This window comes from Suricata suricatta, chromosome 12, assembly GCF_006229205.1.
Source record: "Suricata suricatta isolate VVHF042 chromosome 12, meerkat_22Aug2017_6uvM2_HiC, whole genome shotgun sequence".
Classification (NCBI taxonomy): domain Eukaryota; kingdom Metazoa; phylum Chordata; class Mammalia; order Carnivora; family Herpestidae; genus Suricata; species Suricata suricatta.
This window is the reverse complement of record NC_043711.1, coordinates 8,487,873-8,514,957: the sequence shown is the minus strand read 5'-3', so window position 1 is coordinate 8,514,957 and position 27,085 is coordinate 8,487,873. Positions and strand designations below refer to the sequence as shown.

Below are 27,085 nucleotides of genomic sequence, written 5' to 3'. Positions count from 1 at the left end.
GGACCCAGCGCCGTCACTGCGTCTGGGCGCCCGAGCCCGGCCTCGGCCGAGGCTGCCCGCGCGGGGGGTGGGGGTGGGGGTGGGGGTGGGAGGGGGCCAGCAGGAGAGGCGCTTCCATATACCCCCAAGGGAGCCAAGCTACGGAGAGACCCCTATAAGGAGAGACACTCCAGGAGAGAAACCTGCCCGTGGATAGACCTCCAACCCAAGAAACACCCTAGGGAGACATTCTCACTGAGATATATTCCTTATGAGGACACCCCCCCCTCCTCGCAGCGACCCCCTCGGGGAGACACATTCCCACGGATTGATAGTCTCCACGGGGAGGCCCTCACCAATCAGGCACTCTCCCCTCACCCTGAAAATCATTCCTAAGACAGATGGTCTGTGAGAGGTGACGCTGTCTCTCAGAAGCCCCCTGCTGCCCCCAAGAAGAGACATTTCCGCAGAGAAAAATCCCCACGGGTGAACGTGGGGAGCCTACTGAAGATATCCCCAACGAAAGGCCTCCTAAAAGCCATATTCCTTGTGGTAAATTGGCCCCACCCATGAGATTCCCCACATCCTGAGAAGATACATTCTTACAGAGTGACATTTACATCGGGACACCCATCCTCGAGGTAGATGCTCCCACAGAAAAACATTTTGCATGCCTATACAGCCCCCCGCCCTGCAATCAGAGCCTCTTCAGGGAACGCTGCAGCCCCTCTAAGGACCCCCTCCCTCACTGTCGGGATTAAGTAGCCAGGCCAGGCTGGGCTATATTTATAGGAGCGATTAGCTGGTAGTTGGGGAGAGGGGCAGCTGAAGCGATTTTCACACACACACACACACACACACACACACACACACACACACACACACACACACACACAGTGTTCCCACAGCTGAAACCAAGCCTACTATGCTTTTCAGAGTTGGTGCGGAAAGCGTCGGTGACCTCCCCACTCCAAGTCTAGGCACTGGGCAGGGGAGGGTGGCAGGGTGGGAAGGGGGCTTCCCAAGGGTCCTGGCCCATAATTGGCTGGGAAGGCCCTGGAGGGCACGGTCACCGAGGGGAGCGACCCCTGCCGGCCAATGAGGACGACGGCAAGGTCTAGGTCCAGGTGTTCCCCAAACGCTTGTTTTCTCGTCTCTGCGCCTTTGCCCGAGTTATCTTAGTGGTTTTCTCTGTTTGTTGGCATGTTTGTTTGCCATCTCGCTGAGTCTGTTTCTCAAACTTCTCTGTCAAAGGCCCAGACTCAGCTTTTGTCACTCCTTCTAAAGCTGGCTTCGCGGGAGCTCTCCGTGGTGCTGATCTCATGAGCTCCTGTCCACGGTGCTGAATGCCGAAGGCAACGTTGGTGGCTAAGGTCAGAGGAGGGAAAGGGTTGGTCAGAGGCATAGCCCAAAGACTGGATATCTGACACACGAGCACCTTGGGCTAACCCCAAAATGGACGAGGGAAAGGTGAGATTCACTATATCTTGATTTCTGAAGCCTATAGGACATCAGTGGGTGCCCCATTAGGGGCCAGGAGACATCACCTCCTAAGTGGTTCAGTTACTCAACACGTACTGAGCACCCACTGTGTGCAAAGTCGTGTTTTGAGATCTGAGAGTCCCACAGTGAAAGAGACAGACAAAAATCCTGCATTAGCCTGAAAAGACAGGGAGATTTGTGGTAGTGGTCATTGCTCACAAAAACACATGCACACACTACAAGCACAGGCACACACACACTACAAACATACACACAAACATGAACATACCAACACGTGCTCAGGAAAAAGATTCACATGCACATAGTCACACGCTCTGCAAATATGTATTTCTCAAAAATACACATGTATACACATTCTCAGCAAACACAGACACACACATATATACACATTGCAAATATGCACTTAGCAAACACAGACACACTGAATCCTATGCAAACACTTAAACACAGAATGCAAACACAAAGTCAACAAATACAGACACACACAAACACATATCACAAATACATATACACATCAACTCACACTCTACAAAGACACACACATGCAAACACAATAGTGTTAGAAAACACAGATATACACACACAGAGCAAATACACACACAAACAACATGTACAAACACTCAACAAACACAGGTGCACGCACATAATACCAAAGCCAATCCCAGCTTAGCTACATACTAACTCTCATCCAACACACAGAAACAGTAACCTCCAAACACAACACATGGACACACACACACACTCACATACCCACCGCAGGGCTGTCTTCTCACCAAACTCTCACACTAGAATGTCAGCTCTGTGAGGTTGAGATATTCATTTCTTGGTTGCTACTTCATCCCCAGAACCTGGCACACAATAGGGGCTCAATTAACATTTGTTGAATGAATGTATGAATTGAGGGAATGTTTGTAAAAAACCAACAAACGTTTCTTCTGCATTCACAGAAACTGCAGAGAAACACACACACGTTTCACAGCAGACACACACCCTCTCCACACATATCAACTCCCCTTTGTGTTCACTAATGGTCGACATTCATGGTCACCAACGTTTATCCAATGACTTATCCACAACATTCTCACAGGATAGCCATCCTAATCCTACTTCCCCCTCTTTCACATTTATTATATCGTATTCAATTGAGCATATTCGGTTTGAGATACATACAGGCCTCCTTGGCCAGATTTGAACACACACACACACACACACACACACACACACAACCACTCAGCCAAAAGTCACACATACCATACCCTCACCGAACAAACATACATGCTCTACACATGCACAGCCATACAAACACACTCTCACCCAACACATAGGCACACAGACTGAGTTTAAGCCAAAATTTCAACATAATGCTCACTATAAGGATATATACACAGCAGTCCCAAGGCCACCGGCCTTTGGTCAGCTGGAGCAGGGGGTGGGGCCATGGGAAGCTCCTCCTCTGCATCAGACCACACCCCCTTTGGCTGTTACTCTCTCGTGGACTTGATCCTGAGGTGTCTCAGCAGCGCCCTAGACCTCAGACCACTTAACAGGTGAGTGGTAGACCAAGAGGGCAGAGGAGGGGAGGGAACTGTCTTGCTTCTACAGACCCTCAGCTTCCCCTACCCTGGGGCTTTTGGTTTCCAGCAGCAAAACTCGAGTCTTGCCACAGCCAAGCTTGGCCCCAACGGGCCAGCCATAGTGGAAGCCCCTAAGCCGATTGTGGGCCGAGAGAAGGTGACCATGAAACGGGCCAGCAGGGATCAAGAGGGAGGGAGGAGAGTAGGCAGAAGAGCAGGCGGAATTACTGGACAGAAGAGGGAGATTGAAGACAACGGGGGTCACCTGAGGGTTGACAGGGTGGGAGATCCTGCTGGGTGTGAGGGGGAGGGGCACCATGGTCAAACTAGAGGGTAGGGCGCATTGGGCCTAAAGGGATGGACGGTACATGAATCTGATGAGGGGGAGAAGGGGCTCCTGGGTCAGAGGCAGGACTTGTTGCCTCCTGGGATTTGAAGGTCCTTGGTCATTGCCTCATCGACTGCTCATTCTCTGTTCTGTCTCGAACTGTCTCCTGAGTAGGCATCAGGAGGGTGCCACTCTGCGCTTCCAGAAAGGGACAGCCAAATCTACCCCATACACCAGCTTACTCTGATCTCAGGTGGACATGGCCTACAGGGGCCACATTCGACCCAGGGGCCTGGGCTGGGCCCTGAGACTGACCGTGGTGTGGATCCTGCTGGGGGCCTGTGGAGGGAGCCGCCAGCTCCCAGCTCTGACCTGGAGACACCATAGGTTGGCGACCCATCTCAGCACAGGCCAGCAGCACCTTGCAGGTGAGCACTCGGACCCTGCCTAACCTCCAACACCCAGGAAATCCCACCATAGCAATGCCAGACTTTCCTTATGAGAGGGCTTAGGATAAAGCACGGGTTGGGGGAGGTGGGCAGTCAGGGCTCATGCTGAAGAATAGTAGTTAAAGTGCACAGATTCTGGAATCAGATTGCCTGGGTTCAAATCCCAACTCTGCCACTTCATAACTGAGTGATTCAGCAAGTCGCTTAATCTCTCTGGGCTTTATGTAGACCATTAAAAAAGGAGAGAAATAATAGACCTACCTCAGAGGGGTGTTGTGAAGGTGTGCATGTAAGCACATGAAAACGTGTACCACTATCAGGGACATAATAAACGATAAGCTGATTATGATAATTTATTGTTATTCTTCTTCTTCTTTGAAATTGCATTTGGATACCAAGAGAAGTGTCTTTATTTAAGTTCTATGTTTGAGAGGCACTGACATAACTCGGGTCTCCCCTGTTCAAGGGATCCCCAGGCCTTAGTTCCCCAATCCTACCTGAGGTTCGAAGACCCCACCTCACAGTAGCCCCCTTCTGCATGGTCCTGTTGTCCCTCAGAGATGGACACACCAGAGGCACCAGGCCCAGGGACAGCCCCAGAACGCTGTGGGGAGCCGAGCCCTGGGTGAGTATAGTACCCGCCAGCGTTTCATTGTGTTTTTTGCTTCAGTTGCCCCCGCCAGGGGCCACAGCCCCGGCACACCCTGACCCAAATGAGCCTGTCTTTCCCGATGTTCAGGTGCGAATCCTTCCTGGGACACCTCCGAGTCGCCCTCCACAGTCGCTTCCACCTGCTGTTATTGGGGATACGCCAGCAGCAGCCGCTCTGTTCTGAGCTCTGCGATGTCTGGTAGGGGAGGAGGGGGAGGGGGAGGGGCGTGTCTTATGGGTTGGGCGGGACCAAAGGCGGGATCTGCAGCTTACTGGTCCTAGTATTAGAAGGGGCGTGGCTTGCCTTCAACGAGGTCAAGGTCTTAAAATGAAGCCCAGAGTTTAGAGCCCAGGTGAAGGACTGGGCCTATAGAGGGGCCGGTTTTTGAGATTGGCAGGACGGAGGCGTGGCCTTCCACGGACTTTGGGGTTTTTAAGGGGCGGGGCCTCTTGCTGGAAAAGAGAGCCAAAAAGATTGGGGAAGGCAAGGGGCTGACATGAAATAGATGGTCTGAAGTCTGCAGGGATGAGACCAATTGTGACAGGGCCCCGGCTCTGTGTGGAGAATATAGGATGGGTTGAAATCTGGAGGACTGCGTCTGTGCGGGCGTGGACCTAAGAGGCGGGACCTGGGGGCGGGACATACACTGAGCAAAGCCTTGGAGGGCAGGAATCCCAAAAGAACGCACCTGCGGAGACTTTACCCACCTTCTTCTCCTCACACACTATATGCAGGTTTGCCACTTGCAAAAGCGATGTTACCTGCGGCCCAACTTGGCTCCCATTCCCAGAAACGAGGCGCTGTGAGCCCGACTGCACTACCTATGAGCAGGTGAGCTTGCGACAGAGAGTGCGGGGAAGAGATTGGGACGTCCCTTTACTATGTCCTGTCTTAACCCACCTAAACCTCGGAGTCCGGACTGGCACACCCAAGCCTCCTGCTCCTACCCTTCCGCAGCCCAATCTCCATAGTGGGATGTCTGTACGCTCCCTTGGGCCCACTGAGTCTGGATTTGGCTTTCCCAAGGGACTATGTCTGATCCAGGCCCATCCACAGAAGACTCAGAAGCCCGAATCACCTTCCCTAAAGCCCCAATCTTAACCTGGCCCTCCCCCACCTCAGCCCTGGGACCTAGAAAGAATAACTCGCCCTCCCCAGTACTCCGCCCTGCCCCCACACTCCCGGGAACACGCAAAGCAGGTAACTGCCCGCCCCTAGGCTGCGCCTCTGCCCTGGTCCCTGCTTGCAAAGAAACTCGGGGACTGTACCTTTCCAAGGCTACGTCCCCAAGATGCCTGGACTCCGCCCACTCGGGCCCTAACTCCACCCCTTTCCCCAGACCTTTGCAGACGGGGCGGACCTTTGCAGCTCAGTTCTGGGCTACGTGCTGCCGGCGGCAGCTCCTGGCGCCGGTCACTGCCTCAACATTTCCATCTCGGTACCGCCGAGTCGCAGACATGAACGGAGGGCCCGGGAAATCAGTTTCCCGCGCTCCCGCAGCTCCCGCGCCTGGATCCTGGAGGCTGCGGGCAGTGGGAGTGGCAGCGGAAGCGGCAGCGGCCCTTAGGGGACACCCGCCTCGGATGGAAGATGCGTCCCTTTCTCCTACCCGGCCCAGAGCGCCACCGCTCTTCCTCTCTGCTTTCTAGTTTCCAGAGTCCTGTCCCTCCTCCTGGAGTCCCAGAGACTAGCGCTTCTTCAGGTTATTAGAGAAATAACCCAACTCTAGCTCATTTCCCCCGCCCCCCCCCCCCCCCCCCCCCCCCCCCCCCCCCCCCCCCCCCCCCCCCCCCGCTTCCCCTACTGAATAAAGTCGCCAGCTGGAGAGCACTGTGATGTGGCTGCTTCTTGGGAAACAGGCGGGAAGGATAGCTGCCAGCAAGTGATAAGGGTCTCAGGTCCAAGAGTTAATAAGTGATTCACACTAGCATGTTAATAACAACCTAGGGGCTCCTGGGTGGCTCAGTCAGTTAAGCGTCCAACTTTGGCTCAGGGCATGACCTCACAGGTTCATGAGTTCGAGTCCCAGGTCGGGCTTTGTGCTAACAGCTAGCTCAGAGCCTGGGGCCTGTCCCTCTCTCTCTGACCCTCCCTTTCTCATGCTGTCTCTTTCTCTCTCTCAAAAATAAATAAAACATAAAAAATTTTTAAAAATGGACAGCCTATATTCTGAGCAATCTCACAGGTTGGAATATCCAGGTGTCAGAAATGGAGAGGGGTCCAGAAGAGGGGCCGACAGGGGCAAGAGGTATGCTCCCCAATTGTGTGCCACGGGGCCCAGCTTCACTTGGCCAGACCTCCAGACAAGCTTAACGGCCCTCCGCTCTGAGCAGACCCAACAGTGGCTGGCATAATGCCCCCTTCATTCCTTCTTCCCTTCCTTCCAAATCCCAGTTCTAGATCTCAAAGGCCTTGACTCATTTAAAATCTGGGATGTAAGCCTTGCTCCTAACCCTCCTCCTGTCCTCAGGCCCTGTGACAGCCTCAGCTTCCTCACCAGTAAAGCAGGGGCAATGTGCCTTTTAGTTCTGTTCAATGGGACAGGACTGATGGATGCCTCCCATATGTTATGCTGAGTTAGGTAGATCAGGCCCATTTTTTGCGTTCCGGGAAGATGGAATAACATAAGAGAAGGAAGAGAAACTCAGAAGTACCTTTAGGCAACAGTGATAAGCTTCAGGAATGGCTATATCTAGGTCCTTCAATGAGGTTAGGAAATCTGTATCTTTTTCTTGGCTGTACTATTGGGCAGGATCTCCTCAGAGTAGCAAAGATGAACCAGCAACGACATGATTCCAGTGGGTCTATTTCTCTGTAAAACCAGCAGTTTCCAGTGCTGGCACTCACTGGTCCAGTTTCATCAAGAGCCCATTGCCAAACCAGTCATTGTGCCAAAAGGGATGCTGTGCCCTCCCTGGCCTGATAGATTGTGCTGGAAGGCCCAAGGTGGCCTCGGTTCTATCTCAGCCAGGTGGACTGAGGTCGTGAGGACGTGGGAGGAGTGGTCCCAAAGGAAAATCAGGTGCTGGAACCAGAAGGGAAAGGAATCCCAGGCAGAGAGGCACAGAGATTGTGGGCTATGACCTTGACACTATAATACGTCTATGGGGTTCACATCCCAGGTCTACCGTTGGCTCACGCTGTAACTTTGGGAATGTTGCTCAACCATTTCCAGTTTATCTATTGAATGGGGAAGACGATTGTCCCTCACCTAGGGTTGTTGGGAGAATTAAATCAGTTAATGCAAGTTATTCTGGTCATACAGTGCTGTGTAACTCCAAACTTAGCAGTGTAAGACAATGGTTGTGTTTTCATGGTTCTGGCGGTGGTTCTTGTTCAAGGTCTCTAATGCGATTATGGAAACTGGTCGGGGCTGGGCTCACCCAGAATGGCACACGTGGCCTCTCCCTTTGGCTTGGGCTTCCTCACAGTATGGCGGTGGCATTCTGAGGCCAAGCGTTCCAAGACAGCCTGGTTGAAGCGGTCTCCTGACTATCAGTGTCACCTCTGAGTTCTGTTCACTGAAACTGTGTCGCTAAAGTCAGCTCATATTCAAGGGGAAGCATCTAGACTCCACCTCCTAATGGGAGGGGTATCAAGTAAAATACTTCAGAAGTGCTTGGCACACAATTAGCACTCAATAAATGTAGACATCGTCCATTATTGGTTGTTATAGACCACAAGGATATGCAGGCAGTCAAGGAAGAGGGTAGATAAGCCTTTGAAGGATCTCCAGACAGATGCCATAGGGAAGGCTATTTCAAGTAGGAGGCCTGGGAATTTCAGGTTCTGGGAACTCCCAGCTGCTCAGCAAGGCTGGAGCAGAGATGGGGTCAGATTACAGAACGCCTTGAACACCCAAGGCCCTTGAACCTGATCATAAGGGGTGTGAACGCTGTGGGAGATTCACAGAGTAAGATCCATTAGACTGACACCATTGCCTGCCCTTACAAGCAGGGCAGGGAGAAGGTGAGACTGGAGAAGGGAACACCTGTGAGGACCTGTACAGGGCAGCTGCTTGGGAAGGAGGCCCTTGGAAGTTGGGATGTGATGTCTGGAACTGTGGCAGCCACAGTGGGATGATGAGAGGCAAAAAAAAAAAAAAAAAAAAAAAAAAAAACCAACCCAAAATCAAAACCCACCAAAGATGCAAAACAGATGAATTTAAAAAATGGTGTCTTGGAGGGATGGGGCACGTGGCTGGCTCAGTCTGTTAAGTGTCCAACTTCAGCTCCAGTCGTGAACTCACGTTTTGTGCGTTCGAATCCTGTGTCAGGCTCTGTGCTGACAGCTCGGAGCCTGGAGCCTGCTTTGGATTCAGTGTCTCCCTCTCTCTGCCCCTCTCCTGCTCACACACTCTCTCTCTCAAAAATAAATAAAATTAAAAAAAAACTAAGAGCATTAAATAAACTATAGGACAGTCACACTGAGGACTCTTGGCTATAAAGAGAATGAGGAAGGGCTTTCGATATTCACTTGGGAATTCCCTTCAAGATGTGAGGAATGATGAATGTGTAGGGTATACATAGTTTCCATTTGTAAAAACAAAACCTCAAGAAAGTATCTGTTCGTGTATTTGTAACACGCCAGGCTAACTCGGGAGGGACCTAAGAGGTACCTGCGAAGATCAAAATGTCTATGTCCCGCCCCCCAAAACTCACGTTGCGATCTTAATTCCCACAGATAATGCTATTAAGAGGTGGGGCTTTGGGGAGGTGATTAGGTCAAGAGCGGGATTAGTGGTTATAAAAAGGACCCCACCGAGGTTCCGTGCCCCTTCCACCGCGTCAGGACACGGTTAGAAGTTGGCGGTTTAGCTCCTGGGAGAGTCCCCACCAGAACCTGACCTTGCAGGCCTCTTGATCTTGGACTTCCAGCCTCTAGAACCGTAATTAATGTCTATTTGTAAACCGCCCAGTCTGTGGTATTTTGTAACAGCGGCCCCAGGAAGACCAGGGCGACTTGGTAAGCCCACCACTGAGCTGGAGGCAGAAAATGAGGCTTCTCAGGGTGGTCCTTTTTTTTTTTTAAGTTTACTTGAGAGAGACAGACTGTAGAGGGAGAGACAGAACCTCAAGCAGGCTCTGTGCTGTCAGCGCAGAGCCCCCGCGCCCCGCCGTGTGCTCCTTCCTAATTCTGCACCCTACATGTGCATCGTGCGTTTGAAGAATCGAATCAAACTGGGGTGCCCGGGCGGCTCAGTTGGTGGAGAGTCCCCCTCTTAAGTTCGCCTCAGGTCAAGATCTCAGTCGTGAGATTGAGTCCCACAGCTGAGCACGGAGCCTGCTTGGGATCCTCTCTGTTCCTTCCCCGCGTGCGGGCTCTTGCTCTCTCTCAAAATAAATAAATAAATAAACTTAAAAAAAAAAAAAGAATCAAATCACATCAATCAGGGCCCATCGTGTTCAGGTTCCCAAAGTCCATAGGTGGCCGGGCCCGGCTGCAGGGCCCACCTCCAATCTGTTTCCACCCTGAAGTTCAACCCATGCTTGGCTTTTCTTAAAGAATTTTAATCACAGGGCGCCTGGGGGGCTCGGTCGGTTAAGTGTCCGATTTCAGCTCAAGTTGCGAGCTGAAAGTTTGTGGGTTCACGGTCTCTGTGCTGGCAGCTCAGAGCCTGGAGCCTGCTTCGGATTCTGTGTCTCCCTCTCTCTCTCTGCCCCTCCCCCACTTGTGCTCTGTCTCTGTCCCTCTTGCTCGATCTCAAACATTAGGGGTGCCTAGGTGGCTCGGTTGGTTAAGCGTCTGACTCTTTTGATTTCGGCTTGGGTCATGATCTCCCAGTTTGTGAGCTGGAGCCCCACACAGGGTTCTGTGCTAGCAGTGTGGAGCCTGCTTGGGATTCTCTCCCTCTCTGCCCCTCCCCTGCTCGCTCTTGTGCTCTCAAAAACTAAATTAAAAAAAAAGAAAAAACTTTAATCACAAACAGGGGTGGGGGGTGGGGACGGCACAGAAACGAGAGAACAGGCTGGCCCCTAGAGAGTGGCGGCTGCCTCCAGGCCTCGCTCCTGGAAGTACCGGTGGGACAGGCGGGGGCGGACTCGGGGGCCTTCGTTGAAGTAGGATGAGATCCTCCCAGGTCCCTCCTGATCCCCAGTCAGTGAGTCCTCCCTGCGGAAGAGGTGGCGACACGGACCACGCTGGGGTATTGGGAGAAGCGAGGGAGCCCTGGCCCCCCTCCCTCCTTCCTCACTGCCCCTCGGGCACCCACCACACCACGTCTTCTGCCTCCTTCTCCAGGATGCTCTGGGCCGTACGCCAGCTGAACCGGACAAACTGGGGGAAGCCGAACACAGGCTCAACGTGCCTCCTCAGCCACGCTTTCGTCTTGGGGTCTGAAAGACAGGAAGGGGTGGGGTGGGTAGTGGTGATGGCCCCCGATCCCTGACACAATGTCCTAGCTCCTCAGGCCGGCACCCGAGGCCCCACCTCAGCTGGCCTCATCTCAGGGCTCCAGGGCATCTGAGGCACCTCTGCTGCCTGAGACCATTCCTGCCTCAGGACCTTTGCACAGGAAGCTCCCAGACTCATCACCTGCCAACAGGTGCTCAAGATACGGGTTTAGGGAGACCAGCTCTGAGACATGTCTTTGCCGGCTCACAGGCCACAGTCATAAGCCCAGCATCTGCGGGCCAGGAGGTTAACGCCCATCACCCCCATGTAACTATAAGCTCAGTGGGGACAGAGGTCCTTCTTGCTTCTTGGTCCTTTTTTTTTTTTTTTTTACATTTATTTATTTTTGAGAGACAGAGTGTGAACAGGGGAAGGGCAGAGAGAGAAAGAGACACAGAATCCAAAGCTGGCAGTCAGCGCAGAGCCTGACACAGGGCACTAACCCACAAACCGTGAGATAATGACCTGAGCTGAAGTCAGATGCTCAACCGACTGAGCCCCCCAGGTGCCCTGTTCCTTCTTTGTCTTGTTCATGGCTATATCCCTAGGGCCCAGATCTGCATGGCACATACAGTAAGGACTCAGTAGGCACTGAACATGGCCCAAACTGTCCTCGGCCTGGACCTGGTTTCCTCACATTGGCCTCACCTAAGTTCCTGTCACAGACTTGCTATGTCTCCCCACCCATCTGCCCATCGTCTCCTGGGCCTCAGAAGGACCAGAGGGTTCCCTGAACCCAGCCATTGACTCTTTCAATCTATTCACACGGGAGGGGGTGGCCACACACTCATCTACCACACAGACAAGGCCTCAAGATGGGGAAGAAACAGTAGATTTACACGGGGGGAGGGGGGCTATTGGACATGAGCTGACATCCCTCACCCCTGCCCCTTAACAAACAGAGACAGCCACCAAAAGTGTGAGGCCCTCACTGGGGCTCCAGAGAGATAGCAGGGGTGGAGAGAGATGGGAGGAGAGAGCCTGCCCCCGGGACGCGGGCTCTGCCACATGCTGGGAAGCACGTGGCCCCGCATGCCGCAGAGCTGTGCTCGAGCCTGCCTGCTCAGTGCCATCGCCAGCGTCGCTGTCCCATGGCAGCTCCCGGCTGCTCACCGTTGGGGTAACCGGAGCCATAGTCGGCGTCCAGGTGCGGCAGGTCTTCCACGAAGTGCCAGTTCTTCACAGCCTGGTCACGGGCCACCTGCGGGGAAGACCAACTGTGGGCTCTTCCTCCCCAGAAACGGGCACACCGGCCCCCTTGCCCAAGGAGAGGCCAGGAGCCGGCCAGCGGGAGCCTAACCTTGGCACAGATGCTGGCAGCGCTGACCACAGGGTACAGGGCGTCCGCTTTGGCCTTGACTGTCACCTCAATGCCAGGAAAGCGCTGCTGCAGCTGCTTTTGGTATGTGTCTGGTAGCCCCACGGTGTCCACAAACACCTGCCGTAGTGACAGAGATGTGGTCATTCAACAAACATCCGGGAGTTAAGCGTCCGACTCTGGCTCAGGTCATGATCTCACGGTTCATGGGTTCAAGACCCGCATCAGGCTCTGTGCTGATAACTCAGAGTCTGGAGCCTGCTTCAGATTCTGTGTCTCCCTCTCAAAAATAAATAAAAACATTAAAACACACACACACACACACACACACACACACACACATCTGGGGAAATGATGGAGCTGGCCTCACAGTGTTTGCATTTCCTGCCTGGAATCCTGTCTCAGCTCTGAAGTCCCCTCCAGAGGCACCTGGCTAGGTCAGTTGGTATAGCAAGCAAATTTTTTTTTTAATGTTTGTTTATTTTTGAGAGAGACAGAGCATGAGAGGGGGAGGGGCAGAGAGAGGGAGACACAGAATCCAAAGCAGGCTCCAGGCTCCGAGCTGTAGGCACAGAGCCAGAGGCAGGGCTTGAACCCACGGACCGTGAGATCATCACCTGAGGTGAAGTTGGACACCTAACCAACTGAGCCACCCAGGCGCCCCCAGCAGGCAATTCTTGATCTCGGGGTCACAAGTTCGAGCCCCACATGGGGTGCAGAGATTACCTAGATAGGCAAATAAACAAGTCCTCTCCAAAAGAGGCAGTCCGGATCAGGCTGCATCCATTCTCTATTTATTGAGCACTACTGTACGCCATGGCTGCACTAGATGCCAGGAACATGGCGGGAAACACACCAGACATGAATCCCTTTCTTCTGGAGTGGACCCCCTGGTGAGGGCCACAGACAAGAAACTGGATAAACAGGAGCGCCTGGAGGGCTCACGTGGTTGAACTTCGACTGTTGATTTTGGCTTGGATCATGATCTTTCAGTTCGTGAGATCAAGCCCCGCAAGGGGCTCTCGCTGACAGTGCAGGGCCTACTTGGGATTCTCTCTCCCTCTCTCTGCCCCTCCCCCTGCTCACATGCATTCATGCTTTCTCTCAAAAATTAATGAATAGAGCTAAAAAAAAAAAGAAAAAAAAACAGGAGGGGTGCCCGGGGGGGGGGTCTCAGTCACTGGATAAGCGTCCGATTTCAGCTCAGGTCATGATCTTTGGGTTTGTGGGTTTGAACCCCATGTCAGGCTCTATGCTGACAGCTTGGAGCCTGAAGCCTGCTTTGGATTCCGTGTCTCCCTCTCTCTCTGCCCCTCCCCTGCTCATGCTCTGTCTCTCTCTCTCTCAAAAATGGATACACATTTAAAAAAAATTAAAAACAGGATAAATAATAAAGGATAAAAGAGATTTGGGAGTGAATATAATTTTATTTTTTACTATTTTTAAATTTAATTTTATTTTTTTAACGTTTATTCAATTTTGAGAGACAGAGTGTGAGAGGGAGGCAGGGAATCTGAAGCAGGCTCCAGGCTCGAGCTGTCAGCACAGAGCCTGATGTGGGGCTCAAACCCACAAACTTCGAGATCCAGACCTGAGCTGAAGTCATACACTTAACTGACTAAGCCACCACCCAGGTGCCCCTGTTATTTTTTTTTTAAGTAAGCTCTACGCCCAAAGTGGGGCTTCGACTCACAACCCAGAGATCAAGAGTCACATGCTCTACCGATTGAGCTAGCCAGGAGTCTGGAAAGGGGTTCTCATTTTAAACAGTGGTGGGAGAGATTCGGGGAAGGTCACTCAGGTTGTGACATTTACATAATGGCCTGAAGGAGATGAGGGAATGACCATGTGGAGATCTCAGAAAGAGGATTCTAGGCAGAAGGAACTGCCGGTGCAAAGGCCCTGAGGTGGGACCATGCTGAGTATGCTAGATGGCAGCAGGGAGGCTGCATGGCTGGAGTAGAGAGATGGGGTCAGTGATCGCTATGGGTATGATCTCAGAAATCACCTTTATTACTTGCTTACCAGCTGACCATCTGTATCCCCTGACTTGGCCATGAACTGCGGGATGCAGGGCCCTTGACGGTCTGCCCGGGTACTGCCCTGTCAGCTTTGCATTCCTGTCCTGGACCTCAGCCACCTCCTCAGCGAGGTCTCCTTGGTCACATTCCCATTCTCAAGTGTATTTGCCCTTGTTATTCTCTTGAAACAGCCTTTTTTGTTTTGTTTGTTTTTTGCCTGAGTACTGGATACAATGCCAACTTAGGTTTCCCTCTGGTAATGTAATCTCATTCTCTTCCACTTGACACTGAACTTCCCAGGTTAAATTTCTCCTGGGAATCAAAAAAATTAAACGTTGAGATTTACATTTCAAAAGAGGACTAGCTGCTTCTGGAGGGGCAGATTGTAAAGGATAGGCCTCAAAGTGGGGGTGGGGGGGATGGGGCAGGAATCCAGGAGAGGAGGGGCCCTGGGCTAGGACAGAGGCTGTGGGCGGGTGACAGCGGGTGGACAGATACAGTTTTGGTCTGGATTCTGAGCTTTTTTTTTTAATTTATTTTTAAATTTTTTATTTATTTTTGATACAGAGAGAGACAGAGCATGAGAGGGGCAGAGAGAGAAGGAGACACAGAACTAGAAGCAGGCTCCAGGCTCTGGGCTAGCTGTCAGCACAGAGCCTGACGCGGGGCTCGAACCCACGAACGTGAGATCTGACCTGAGCCGAAGTCAGAGGCTTAACCGACTGAGCCACCCAGGCGCTCCTGGATTCTGAGCTTTAGAATAAAGAGATAAATTAAACGAGGGTGGAGCCAGGGGCTCCTCCATGGTCCTGGGTGAGGCACACATTTAGGGTACAAAAAGTAAAAAGCCAAAGGCAGCAGCAAATATTCCTGAGGTCATCCAGATACGTCTGACTCTGAATCACCCACTACACTGTATACCCCCACTTTATCCTGAGATATTCAAATCCGGGCAACCCAACAGCTCACCTGGGCAACTTTCACACCCTGGTCCAATGCAAACTGTATCAGCCCAGCGGCTGTATCATGGGAGAGAGAATTCAGGTTGTACTTGACCCTGCAGTGGGAGACGGAGCCCAGTCAACCTCAATCCAGCTACCAATCCCTTCCAGCCCGTGCTGGCTGCCCCTCCACCCTGGCCCTTCCCGGATGCCCCTCACCGCCCAAGCATGCTGGTAGAGATGAGGTTTGGAGACAGCACGTCCAATGCCCAGCCCACAAAGTCCCCGTCCTCCTCCATTTTCACAAAGAGCCTGTCCCGCTCGCTCTCCGATAGGGTCTTTGAGTCTGGGAGGAGGGTTGGGAGAGAAGGGAAGCGACTGGGTCCTCAGTTCCTGCTCTCCCCTCCAGTTTGCACCCGCCCCTCCACATGCCCAGGAGCCCCATCCCCAGACTCACACCTCGGGCTCACCTGCCACTTTCAGGGCCTCCAGATCTGCCAGGCGGGACAGTGGGCAATAACAGATGGCGTAGACCATGGGGCCTGGGGAAGCGGGTGTTCAAGTAGTGAGCCGTGAAAACCATTATCCCTATTCCATCATCACCGCTTTTCCCGGCGCCATCACCACTATCACACCCCTCCCTCGGCAGGGTCCAATCCCGGGTCCCGCTTCAGTGCAATTAGCATTTCCCTTATCACGCCCCTCCCCCAGCCCAGCTCTGGGGGCGCACCCAGCACCGGGCCCCGGCCCGCTTCATCGACGCCCAGGATGCAGGGCTCCTTGCGGCACACCGCAGGTACAGGCGAGTTCAGGCGACAACGGCCCGTACTGTCTCCCTCCAGCTCGCTGAGATCCATGCCGTCTCTTCCGTCGCTACAAGCCGCAACAATGAAATCTGCAGGCCCAATTCAAGGCGCGCGATTTCCGCGGGCCCGGAAGCGGCTCTCGCTCTCGACCAATCGGCGTGTAGGACAGCCCCCGACGCGCCTGCCGCCGTTAACGTTTGCGCAGGCGCCACCGAAGCTCCTGCCGTGCGGCTCCTTGGGAATTGTAGTTCTCAAGGCCGACCCCCGAACTCTTCCTTTGGGGAACGGGGTGGGGAGGGGCGCTCTCCAAGCTCCGCCCCTGAGTCTCTGGAATCCACCCCCCCGTCGCGGCTGGTCGGAGGATGGAGAAATAAGGGGAGAAACTGATGCGGGCCTTTGAGGACGCCGCCTAGTCGGAACCTAGAAGGTCAAATACCACTTTACAGCCAGAATACCAGTGTCCATATCACTGGGTCCCTGTCCTCCACAATCTAAGCCTTCTGGACTAGGTATTCCCACTTCCACTAAACTCAGAGCTTCAGATTTGAGGTCCCCCAACTCCCTCTCTCTCGGTATCTCACCCCTCCCCTACTTCCTTCCCCCACCCTACTGTGATCCCAGACCTCAACAGACTTCTGCTCAGAGTCTGTGCCCACCAGGCAGGGCCATTCCCCCCAACTCAGGGCTAACGTCCCCCAATTCTCGAATCTCATGGGGGCTCATGTTCTCAGCCTATAGATCTCTACCTGCAACAGGTTCATGCCCCTTCCCCAGGGTCACAGTTCCTATATTTCCGATTCTCTCTCCCTGCGCCTCATCATCTTTCTTTCTTTTTCCCCGGGTATCAGGGGGGCCCAGGGCTCCTGACCCACCTCTTCCCTCCCCTACTATCCTCAAGCCTCAGCCCTAGGGGCCCCTCTCGCAACTCCCCCCTTCTCCCCTCGCCCCCCCTCCCGCCGTTACTCTCTCCCCGCCCACCCTGGAGACTCAACCCCGGACTAGACCGCCAGCCCTGGCCCCTCCTCCTCTGCGCCAGTTTCTCACCCGGGTTCAGGGCCTCCAGTCGCAATCGATCGGTTGGCAGGACGTACAATCTCGTTGTCTGCAGGGTCGCACTTGCACCAGATTTTCTCGGTCCATGAACACCGGGCCCGGCGCTGTGCCCACCACCTCGCGGCTGCGCTCCTGTTTGCCCAGGTCGCAGAAACAGCGCCACTTTCCCCACGGGCCAAGGATCGAGTCCTCCACTGCTAGGGATGGAGGGCCAGGTAGGGGGGAATCTACCCTGCCTTGCTCTCCTCTAGGAAGGGAGGAGGATAAAGAAGGCACTAACAAATAATATCTGTTTGCTGGGCTCTTCCTCTGTGCCACGCACCCCAATACACACTATCTCATTTAATCTTCCATTATTCCCAGGTGGGGAAACTGAGACCTTTAGAAAGCAAGTCATTCTTTGAGCTCATGCATCTGGTGTGTGGCCTCAAGGGACTGCAAACTGACACTTCCCAACTATGCAAGCGTGCCCAGTTGGGAGTGTGATACCACACCATTGGTGCTCACCATCTGAAGCTGACTCCTGTTTTCACAGGGGTGATAATGGGCCTGTTCAGCAAGCACAGTGCCACCATACCAGCAGGGCTGCCAGGTGGTAAATTAAATGATATAATTGGCATAATGAAGGTACTGAAAGCCTGCAGCGAAGTGCTAGTAAGTACTACAAAAACCATTATAATGACCACTTTTAAAGCCGCTCCAACCTCCTTTGTTCTTAGCTGAGGCTCTCTGACAAAGTCCTTTTACTGACTCCTCCTTATGCCCCTAGGAAACACGTCTTATCCTAACTCAGCAGCTCACAAACACTCCTCACACCTCAAGACCTCACCAAGCCTCTGTCAACACTGGCCTCTTCCTATTCCTCCGTCCAGCCTCTTGGCCTCGGCACCTGCTGTTCCCATTCCCTGGCTCACTCTTCCCCCTAAATCTTTACATGTTTGGGCTTTTGCTGGATTCCCGATGCACGGTTATCTATCTACAGTCAGGTCTTCTCTGACTTCAGAAGTTTACCCGTTCAGGTCTTTCCCTCTCTCCACTCTTCCTAGCACTTATCCATGGGTTTATGGATGTGCCTGCTTCAGTATTTACTGACTACCCACATCCCCTCTTCCTCTGTAAGCTGCTCTAAGTCAGTCTCTATTTCAATTTACAGATAAGAAAAACTGAGCCTCGGAGAAAAGTAACCAGCCCAAGAGGGCCGCGCCAGTGAGCAGCTGGGGAGAGATCTGAAGCCCCTGGAGGGGATCTGCTTGCAGCCAGCTGGCGAAGTGGGGCAAAGGGGCTTCTGCGGTTACCTTTCTCCTGATACTGCAGTCGCAGCTGCTCCCAGGTGTCGCCTTCTCCCTGCTCGCCGAAATAATGGTACTCAGGGGAGGAGCGGGCAGGAGTTGCCAGCAGCAGGAGCATCAGAGGCGGCAGCAGTAACTCCGCCGGGCTCCCGGCCATGCCGGACTCCAACCGACCCCGGCGCGCTCCAAGGAGGAGCTCCTCGCGGGCTGTTTGGTGACCGCACTACCCCCGCGGGCGGTGGCAGTGGTCGGGGCGGGAGGCTGCGTGGACCTGCAGGCGCTTGGAGCCGGCCGGCTTCTCTCCCCCTCCCCTGCGGTCGCAGTGGACCCGACCGCTCCGCTTGTCCGCCCACCACTCCCCCCGCCCCGTGCGTCATGGTTCGGGCCGCGCTTAAAAGGCACCGAGGCCCAGGGTGCACTAGGCACTGAGAACGCGTGTTCGCGCGTCTGCAGCTCCGTGCGTCCCGCCCCTACCCACGCAGGTATGGACACCTGGAGGGCACCCGGCTCTGGGGAGCCCCCCCGCTCCGAGCAGCTCCGGCCGGGCCCAGACCTCAGCGCTGCCGCCTTTGTTTTCCGCCCGCCGTAGTGGCTGCCTTTGTCCTTGCAGGGGAAACCGAGGCCTTTTCCTTGCGGTACAGGCCGCGTCGCCGAGCTCCCCGCCCCCTTCTCCTGGGTCTCCCGGAGCGGTGGGCTTGCTCTAGGGCGCTCAGGCCGACACGCTACTGGGGGCGGGGGGGCGGCGGCGGCGGCGGCCCGGCCGCGGGGGCTGGCCAGGGGGGCGGGTCTCCCGCAGTCTTAAGGCCGCGCAGGCCCGGGACGGGGGAGGGTGTGGGGCAGTGCGGCGGCCTCTGCCTTTCGGACTCAGCAACTGGGCCCAGCACGCAGTGTGACCTTGGGGAGGGAGGACAAAGGGACTGACCGGACCGGGGGGGGGGGTCTCAGCTTTCAGTCATGACCTCTGGCAAAGCGCACGTCGGAAAGCCAGCCCCGGACTTCCACGCCACCGCCGTGGTGGATGGCGCCTTCAAGGAGGTGAAGCTTTCCGACTACGCAGGTGAGGGCGGCGGAGAGTGGGCTCAGGTGGGGGTGGGGCCCAGACGTCAGAGGCCTAATTCCTTGTCTATCTCCTCTTCCTCCCCCAGGGAAATACTTGGTCCTCTTTTTCTACCCTCTGGACTTCACCTTTGTCTGCCCCACGGAGATCATCGCTTTCAGCGAGCGCGCTGAGGACTTCCGCAAGCTGGGCTGCGAGGTGCTGGGGGTCTCTGTCGACTCTCAGTTCACCCACCTGGCTTGGTATGAGCGGGGACCAGAGGGGAAGGAGGCTGCATCTAAGCCTCCACCTTCCATAGGACCCGAGTTGTGTGTTCTAGTGGCTGTGACTCAACATCTGTCCCTCCCTTTCCCCACCTGGAAAATCATAGAATTGTTGACGCCCAACTGCTTAATGAGGATGGCAGTAATTAGCATTTGAAAACTAGTTGTTGGGCCCAGAGAGTTGGAGATGCTTTATCTCACTTAGGGCAATCCAGCCTCCCTTCAGATAACTACTATTTCAAACCGGTGGAAACTCCAGTTCTAGGGAGGGAAGGGCTGAGTCCCAGCGCACAGAGCTAGAGAGGGGACGGCGACTCTAAGGCAGGCTTTTTGCCCCAAGATGGGGGAGGTCATCAGCACACGTGAACACACTTTGCTGGGAGCTGTGGCGTAGCCTTCCCAGCAGTGGGGAACAGCCCCTGCACCCTCTTGAAGGTGGGGTGGGTGGGGATCCTAGAGCCTTGGTCAAAAGCACCTTATCTCCCAGTCCCAGCACCGCCTCTCCAGCCTTTATCACACCCAGACCCATAGGGTGAGGACCCTGCTCTACCAGCCATCTTGAGGTCCCAGCCCTGTCTCCTCTACCTCTAGGATCAACACTCCCCGGAAGGAAGGGGGCTTGGGTCCCCTGAACATCCCCCTGCTGGCCGATGTAACCAGAAGCTTGTCTGAAGATTATGGCGTCCTGAAGGAAGATGAGGGCATTGCCTACAGGTAGTGCGGGACCTCAGGGAGCCCCAGTCTTTAGGGTGAGGGGACTTCTCTAGCTCCTCACCATGAACCTGATATCTTCAGGGGCCTCTTTATCATCGACGGCAAGGGCGTCCTTCGCCAGATGACTGTCAATGATTTGCCTGTGGGGCGCTCTGTGGACGAAGCTCTGAGGCTGGTCCAGGCCTTCCAGTACACGGATGAGCATGGCGAAGGTGAGCAGACACATTCGCCTGTGTGCAGATGTGGGTCCCTACTCCGCCCTCATGCATTTACTGCCCACTCCATCATTTGCATGAGATGGAAGTGAGGGCCCCCAAGAGTCAGCTCAGGGCTTTGTCTGTGGGCAGTTTGTGGTCTGGTGGGGGAGATACCCCAATATGAGGCTGGGGAGCTGGGAAGTAACAGATCTATAGAAGGTATTTGAGAAGGTGGGTACCAAGGCGAGTTTGAAGAATAGTTGAGTCAGAGTACCTTCTTATGTGGAGGACATGGCCTGATCACAGGCCTTCAGTGTCCAGCGGGTCTATGGCTGGGGGAGAAAGCAGCAAGAAAGGGGTCAAAAAAGAAAGAAAAAGGCCAGCCAGAAGATCCCGTAGCTGGACTTGGAGGCCTTCTCTCGACATGCTCTTGCACCTGTACTGCTTAGCTCTGGGGTTTTTCTTCTGCTACTCGGACTCTGTTCACACCCCCCCCCCCCATGCTGCCCTATCTTAAACACACGGCTCTAGCCTCCCGCATTCCTCCCCGTGTCTTCCCACAGTCTGTCCCGCTGGCTGGAAGCCGGGCAGTGACACCATCAAACCCAATGTGGACGACAGCAAGGAATACTTCTCCAAACACAACTAGACTGGAAGACCGGTGGAACACTTGAGCTGTTGGCCCCCACCTATGCCCCTACCTGGATACCGGTGTTGACCCAGGAAAGGCCAGACCTGCCCCCTTTAAACTACGTAGTCCCCGAGCCCGGAGGGCTTGGCCAAGGCCTTCTCATTCTTCTTGCTGGGAGCTGGTGAATGGTGAGCCCCTTCCTGGAGCCCACCTAGCTGGGCACAGGACTAGAGGTGACCAATAAAGTATTAGGACAGACAGGAGTCTGCGTCTGTGTGGTGTGTCTTCCCGTCCTTGCTGCCTACCTCCTCCCCTTCTTCCCGACCTGGGAAATTGGCACTGTAATTACTTATCTTCACCACAAGGTGGGACTCTTACATCATGCTCTCAGCTTCCTCTTTCTCCCTGGACTGCGGGTGGTTTCCAAGGGGGAATAGAGGGTAAAGGGCAGGGAGTGGAGTTAGGGGATTGGCTAAGCTGCTTGCCCCTTGGGGGAGCAAGCCCCAGGATGCCCTATGCCCTGAAACCTGGCCTCACAGGGCAGCACCCACACGTTGCTCCCTGCCAGCCTGGGTTCAAATACCATTCATGAGCTGTGATTTTTTTTTTCCCCTGGGTCTCTTCAACAGTAAGGAGAATAAAGACCACCAACTCACATCACTGTGCACACTGAAAGGGATATGGTTTGTGAAGCTCAGGGCCCAGTTAACGGTTCTTAGGACAGGTCCCTGGGGCTGGAAGAAGGAGGGGATCCAGTCCTAAGAGCAGAACCAAGAGTGGAAGCTTGAGCTACCTGCACAGTCCCTGCTGTTAAGTTCTGCTCCACTCTAGGTTGGAAGGGCCGCCCACCTGCCCCTGAGATGGGAGGGGGAGGGGGTTTGGAGGCAGGTGTTAGGAGCCAGTGTTCCCCAGGAGTGCAGTTTGATGCTGTCCGTCCTAAGGCAAGTGGTTGTGCCACTCTAAGCCCCCATTTTCTGCCCCGGGACTGACATGCTCATTTAATCCACAGACCCACGATTAATATTACTCTTCAGCCTAATAACCCTCCAAGGTCATTCATCTGGGTCTTGGAATTTTATCTACATTCCTTCCCCAAGGCCCTCCGAGGTCTTCCCTGACCTCATCTCTCCACTCCTGGTTCGTTCCAATCCAGGCACACACTGGCTTCTTGGCTGTTCTTTAACAGGCTGGTCCTGTTCTGGCCACAGGAATTTCGCCTGTGCTTTTCCCTCTTGCCCAGAACGCCGTTTTCTCAGAGCCTAGATTCAGATCTGAAAAGTTGCATCATTAAAGGTCCACATTTCCACTCCGTTCTCCAAAGCAGATCACCTCCCCTGCTCCATCACTACCACTTTGACCTGTGTTTGTTTTCTTTCTCTTGCTAGCACCTTCCATCTCCGAATCATGTTTGCTTGTTTATTGTCTGTCTGCCATGATCCAGGCAGTGTCTCCTGGGCTACGTTGTTCAGTTTTTTATAAGTGAATTAATAGATTAACTGGTCTGACCACCCCACCCCTGCGGTTTCTCAGCCTGTGTTTTCCTCTGCCGCTCTGGGGGCTTCCAGCGCCGAAGCCGGCTCGACCCTCCTCCCGGCGCACCAGCCACCCTCCCATCCGTCCCAGCTGCGGGGGAGGGCGTCCCGTGGGGGCGGTGGCGCCCAGCGGCCCAAGTAGCCGCCCTGGCAGGACCAGACCTGGCAGTCGCCCCGCTCCCAGCCTGGCACCCGGGAGGGGAAATTGGCAGGCGGGTACCGCCCTTCCTGGCGGGGGTTGGGGGGTGGGGTAGGTACCGCGGCAGCAACTACGCGCGGCTGCAGCAACCCCCCGCCCGGGTCAGGTCAGACAGAGCGGGCGTGGGCGCGGCGAGGCCCGGACGCCAACCCCACGGGGCGGGCTCTGGCTTGGCTCCGGGACCCAGGAGCGTGGCCCTCCCACCGCGGACGCTCTGGACCCAGGCCTGGGGCTTTCCGGGCCCGGGCAGCCGCCTGCCTGGGAAAATCCCGGCCCCCTTCCCGGCGCCGCAGCCCTGCCCGGCAAAGCGGGGGAGGGGATTCCCGGAATCTGCCCGGCGACCGCCGTCGCGTCACTGTTCAGAATCGGCCCTTGTAGGGGCAGCGCTTCCGCTGCGTCAGCGGGGAAAGCCCCAGCGCGCGCAGCTGGGCGGGGCTGCGCCCGCGCACTGCGCGTCTCGCCCCAGGCATCCTGCCCCCTGGTGACGGGCGGCTGGGCAGCGTCCCCGCCCTGGACCTTCCAACCCCTGAGATCAGACGGCAAGAGAAGGGTTGGACGCCCGGAATAGGGCTGCGAGACGCTTGGGTAGAGCTGGCAAGGAGGACAGATACAGGCGCGAGTGACAAACAGGAGTGGGGTGGGGGCAGCCCAGTATTCTCCCTCCGCCCGCCCAGCTTGGAAAAAAAGACAACATAAATTAATAAAGAACCATTTTTTTTTTACTTAAATAGATTCAATAAAAAGTCTGAACAACAAACACACACACACACAAACACATCTTAAAATAAACTCTTTAGAGAACAAGTGCGTGTTTCTTATCCACAGTACAGTGCAGAGGGGGAAGGACAGGGGGCGGGGGTCCCTTTCCCAGTGTCCCCGCGGGCTTGAGTACCGGGCGGCGGGGCCAGCTCCGCCGCGATCGCCCCCTCCTCCCCTCCCTGTTAAATACACAAATATATTATATTCAATATGAATCGAGTCTGTTTCCAGCAGAAAAAAAAAAACATACAAAAAAACGTGGAAGGGGGCTTGTAAACGTCGAGGTGGAAGGACTGGGCGCAGAGCGGGCGGGCAGGAGTCCAGTGTGGTTTGCGGAGCCCCGGGGGCCGGTGCCCACCGCCTGCCCCCTCGCCCCGTGGGAGGCGTGCGCCCAGTCGTCCAGACTGGGGGATGTCCGTACGGGGAGGGGGGCGCTCAGAAGGCGTGTCCCTTGACCCCGAGCAGCAGCTGGCAGCCGTTGCTGACGTGGGTCATGACCTTCTGTTTGAGCTGGGCCACTTGCTCCCGAAGGAGTCCAGCAGTGCTCGACAGCCCCGCGTTCTCGGCCTTGAGTGTCTTCACCTTGTCCTCCAGGCGCGCGATGCGCTCCAGCTTCCGCTTCCGGCACTTGGTGGCCGCCAGCCGGTTCCGCAGCCGCTTGCGCTCCACTTTGATGCGCTCCTGGTCTTCCATATTGATGGGAGACACCGGTGGCGTGGCGTCGCGGCTGCGGGCCTCAGGCACGGTCTGCGGTTCCTCCTTGAAGGTGGAAGCGCCGCGACCCAGGCCCAGTTGCGCCGGGTGGCCGCCAGCGAAGGGCGGTGCGTGTGGGAGGTAGCTGATGGTGGCCGTCGGGTACGAGCTCCCAGTCCCGACGGCGGCCCCGGCGCCTCCAGAGGGCGCAGAGGCTGGGGAATAGCTGCTGAGGTTGGTGTAGACGGGAGGAGGCTCCGGTCCGGCGTAGACGCCCCCGGGCCCAGCCGGGGGTCCGGAGCTGGCGCCCAGGGACACGTTGGGGGGCGTCACGTGGTTCATCTTGTGCAGGTCGTCCAGGGCTTTGACAAAGCCGTCAGCGAAGCCCTCCTGCTCCTCGGTGACACCGCCCCCGGCTCCCCCAGCACCTCCGCTACTGCCTCCCCCGCGGGGGTAAAAGTACTGTCCCGGGGGCGTGGGCGTCGTCGTGATCACACCGTTGCTGTTGGGAACGATCAGGCGCTCCAGCTCTGATGAGGCAAGCTTGAGTGATGCGCCTGTGTCCGAACCCTGGCCGGAAAAGTAGCTGGTGCCACCGCTGCCCTCTGGTCCCGGGCCCCGCGCCCCGGGCGCTTTGAGACTTCGGTAAGGGTCGGCCAGGTTGAGCGCCAGGCTGGGTTTCAGGAGTTTGTAGTCGTGTAGAGAAAGGCCGCCCGGAGCCCGGCCGTATCCCGCTGCTGCGTATGAGTCGTCGTGGTAGAAGGGCTGTTCCATTTTAGTGCACATCCGGGCGGCCCAGGCGGTCTGGGGGGGTCCCTGCGGGGCCGCCCCCGGCCTCGCTGCAGCAAACGGCGCTCTGTCCGCAAAGGTGGCTGGACTGGGTATCTGGACGCGCGTTCCCAGGAGCCGGCACCGGCCGAGAGAGGCCAGCCGGCGGCGGTGCGCGGGAGCTCTGCGCGGCTTCTCGAGCCCCTCTGCCCTCGTCTGGCGCGCTCGCTCTCCCGGTGTCGCTTCCCCCTTCTCCCTGCTCCCTGCTGACTCCGACGCTGGCCCGGCGGTGCTCAAGGTCCCGGCAGCACTGCCTGAGCCACACGCCTTTATACCTCGATTGTCAGTCACGGAAGTGAGCTCCGATTGGCCGTCGCGCGAGCCGGGCCCCCGCGCCCCCCTCCTCCAGCGTGGGGAAGGGGAGGAGGCGGCTCGCGTCACTGTCAGGAAGCGCGTGTCCTTGTAAACAGCGGCCACGGGCTGGGTGGCTCGGCGCGGCTGCAGGGGGAGGGGCTCAGGGGACCCCGGAGTGCTTTGAAGAAAGGGGTGCTGGTCCGAGGCACACAGGGAGGGACTCCAGGGAAGGCAATGATTCCCTTGGATACCAGAAACTGACACAGAGCAAGTGGGGGGGGGGGGGGCTCCAGGGTATACACGAATAGGCCTGAGGGACTCGCAGTATCCGAGGGGGGTTGGAAGGCTGATAATACACTGGGAGACCCCACAAAGGTGAGGTGGGAGAATTAAGCAGGGTAAATGAGGGAAGGGTAAGGAAATGCCTGATTCAGGACTTGTGCGGGGCTCTTGAGTACAGAGGGTTTAAAGGCTTTGAATTTCTACTGGGAGGACTGAACCCAGGAAAAATGAGGAGGGGGGGAACCAAAAGGGTAATGGGAAGGCCTGGAGAATCCATTATGCAAGAAATTAGTAGGGGTCCCAAAGTCCACGGGAGATACTGAAGGCCTCCGTAAGGGAAAGAAATTGGGGATGGGAGGGAAGGAGGGATCTAGATATGTAGAAAGTGAGGTTTCCAGGGTACACTGAGTCAGGGGAAATATGGGGGTACTATTAGGGGTTGGGGGTCACTGGGGTCATCTGCAAAGCCCTCATGAAGAAGAGTTAAAAGATTAAGGACACACCTTCAGAGTTGAGATGACAATGACACAGGGTCTCCCGTTGAGACATGAACGGAGGGGCTTTTGAGGATCCTGGGGATTTCGACTACGGATCTGCCTTGATTGGCACCCCTTCTTGTGGGTGACTCCTAGGCGCCTGTATACTTTGTTCCCATCTCACAGCCCTCCCCCAGTGACCCTGGCCTTGACCCACACCGCGTCGGCTCCCGGTGCCTGAACCTACCCCGATGGCCGGGGCGCGGTCGCCCAACCCCACTCCTTCCTTAGAAACAGGCTGGGGAAAGAGCGCCGCGACAGGAAGTGTGGCAACAGCCCCCGGGGGAAGGAGCCCGGCCCTGCCTCCGTCACTCGGATCCTACTGGACTGTGCGCCCCGCCCAGGGTCCAGTCGGGTTCTGCGCCTCAGAAGAGGAACCTGGACGTGCGACCCTGGCCGAGGCCAGGGTGCGCAGAACGCGCCCTTGGCCTCCAGTCACTGTACCCCTCTTCCAGCAATGGTTCAGCCCGCGGTGCCCGCAGGCGATCGCGGAGGCTGGCAGTCCGGGGACGATTCCATTAGCCCGATGGAGGGGGACACACCGGGGCGCGGGGCCTGGTAGCCATGGCAACAGGCCGGAGTCCGCGGGCAGGACTGGGGGCGGGACGGTCCGGGAGTCTCTCCCCGACGCCCCATATAAGGACACAGGAAGGGGTGGGTCCAGCGCTGGCCCGGGGCCCCGAGCCAGGACCCGGGAGCCCGGGTATCTGCCAGGTCCCAGGGCGCGCCCGGGCCCCCGGACGGCTAGTCCCGACCAGCCCCGCCGCCGCCCCCGAGGCCCCCACGGCCGCCTC

At 55.9% G+C, this 27,085-nt stretch overlaps 4 protein-coding genes across 4 annotated transcripts; 2 read left to right on the top strand and 2 right to left on the bottom strand.

Moving 5' to 3' along the window:
- Nucleotides 1-1,377: 1,377 nt before the first annotated feature.
- Nucleotides 1,378-6,219, top strand: RTBDN (retbindin). The gene is made up of 6 exons (XM_029918547.1): nt 1,378-1,449; nt 3,559-3,812; nt 4,392-4,458; nt 4,573-4,683; nt 5,220-5,316; nt 5,825-6,219. The coding sequence occupies exons 2-6, from the start codon at nt 3,644-3,646 to the stop codon at nt 6,050-6,052; spliced, it is 672 nt and encodes a 223-aa protein (XP_029774407.1). The 5' UTR covers nt 1,378-1,449; nt 3,559-3,643; the 3' UTR covers nt 6,053-6,219.
- Nucleotides 6,220-10,380: 4,161 nt separating this feature from the next.
- On the bottom strand, nt 10,381-17,096 carry RNASEH2A (ribonuclease H2 subunit A). The gene is made up of 9 exons (XM_029918061.1): nt 17,009-17,096; nt 15,889-16,384; nt 15,629-15,700; nt 15,378-15,504; nt 15,187-15,274; nt 12,179-12,316; nt 11,992-12,079; nt 10,697-10,820; nt 10,381-10,596 (listed from the first exon to the last, which is right to left on the bottom strand). Exons 2-9 carry the CDS (start codon nt 16,013-16,015, stop codon nt 10,461-10,463), a joined length of 900 nt encoding a protein of 299 aa, XP_029773921.1. The 5' UTR covers nt 16,016-16,384; nt 17,009-17,096; the 3' UTR covers nt 10,381-10,460.
- A 1,606-nt stretch (nt 17,097-18,702) lies between these two features.
- Nucleotides 18,703-21,431, top strand: PRDX2 (peroxiredoxin 2). The gene is made up of 6 exons (XM_029918062.1): nt 18,703-18,788; nt 19,252-19,363; nt 19,452-19,605; nt 20,218-20,340; nt 20,422-20,552; nt 21,101-21,431. The coding sequence occupies exons 2-6, from the start codon at nt 19,261-19,263 to the stop codon at nt 21,184-21,186; spliced, it is 597 nt and encodes a 198-aa protein (XP_029773922.1). The 5' UTR covers nt 18,703-18,788; nt 19,252-19,260; the 3' UTR covers nt 21,187-21,431.
- Nucleotides 21,432-23,674: 2,243 nt separating this feature from the next.
- JUNB (JunB proto-oncogene, AP-1 transcription factor subunit) lies at nt 23,675-25,440 on the bottom strand. The gene has a single exon (XM_029918529.1). It carries the CDS (start codon nt 25,135-25,137, stop codon nt 24,094-24,096), a length of 1,044 nt encoding a protein of 347 aa, XP_029774389.1. The 5' UTR covers nt 25,138-25,440; the 3' UTR covers nt 23,675-24,093.
- Between the last annotated feature and the right edge of the window lie 1,645 nt (nt 25,441-27,085).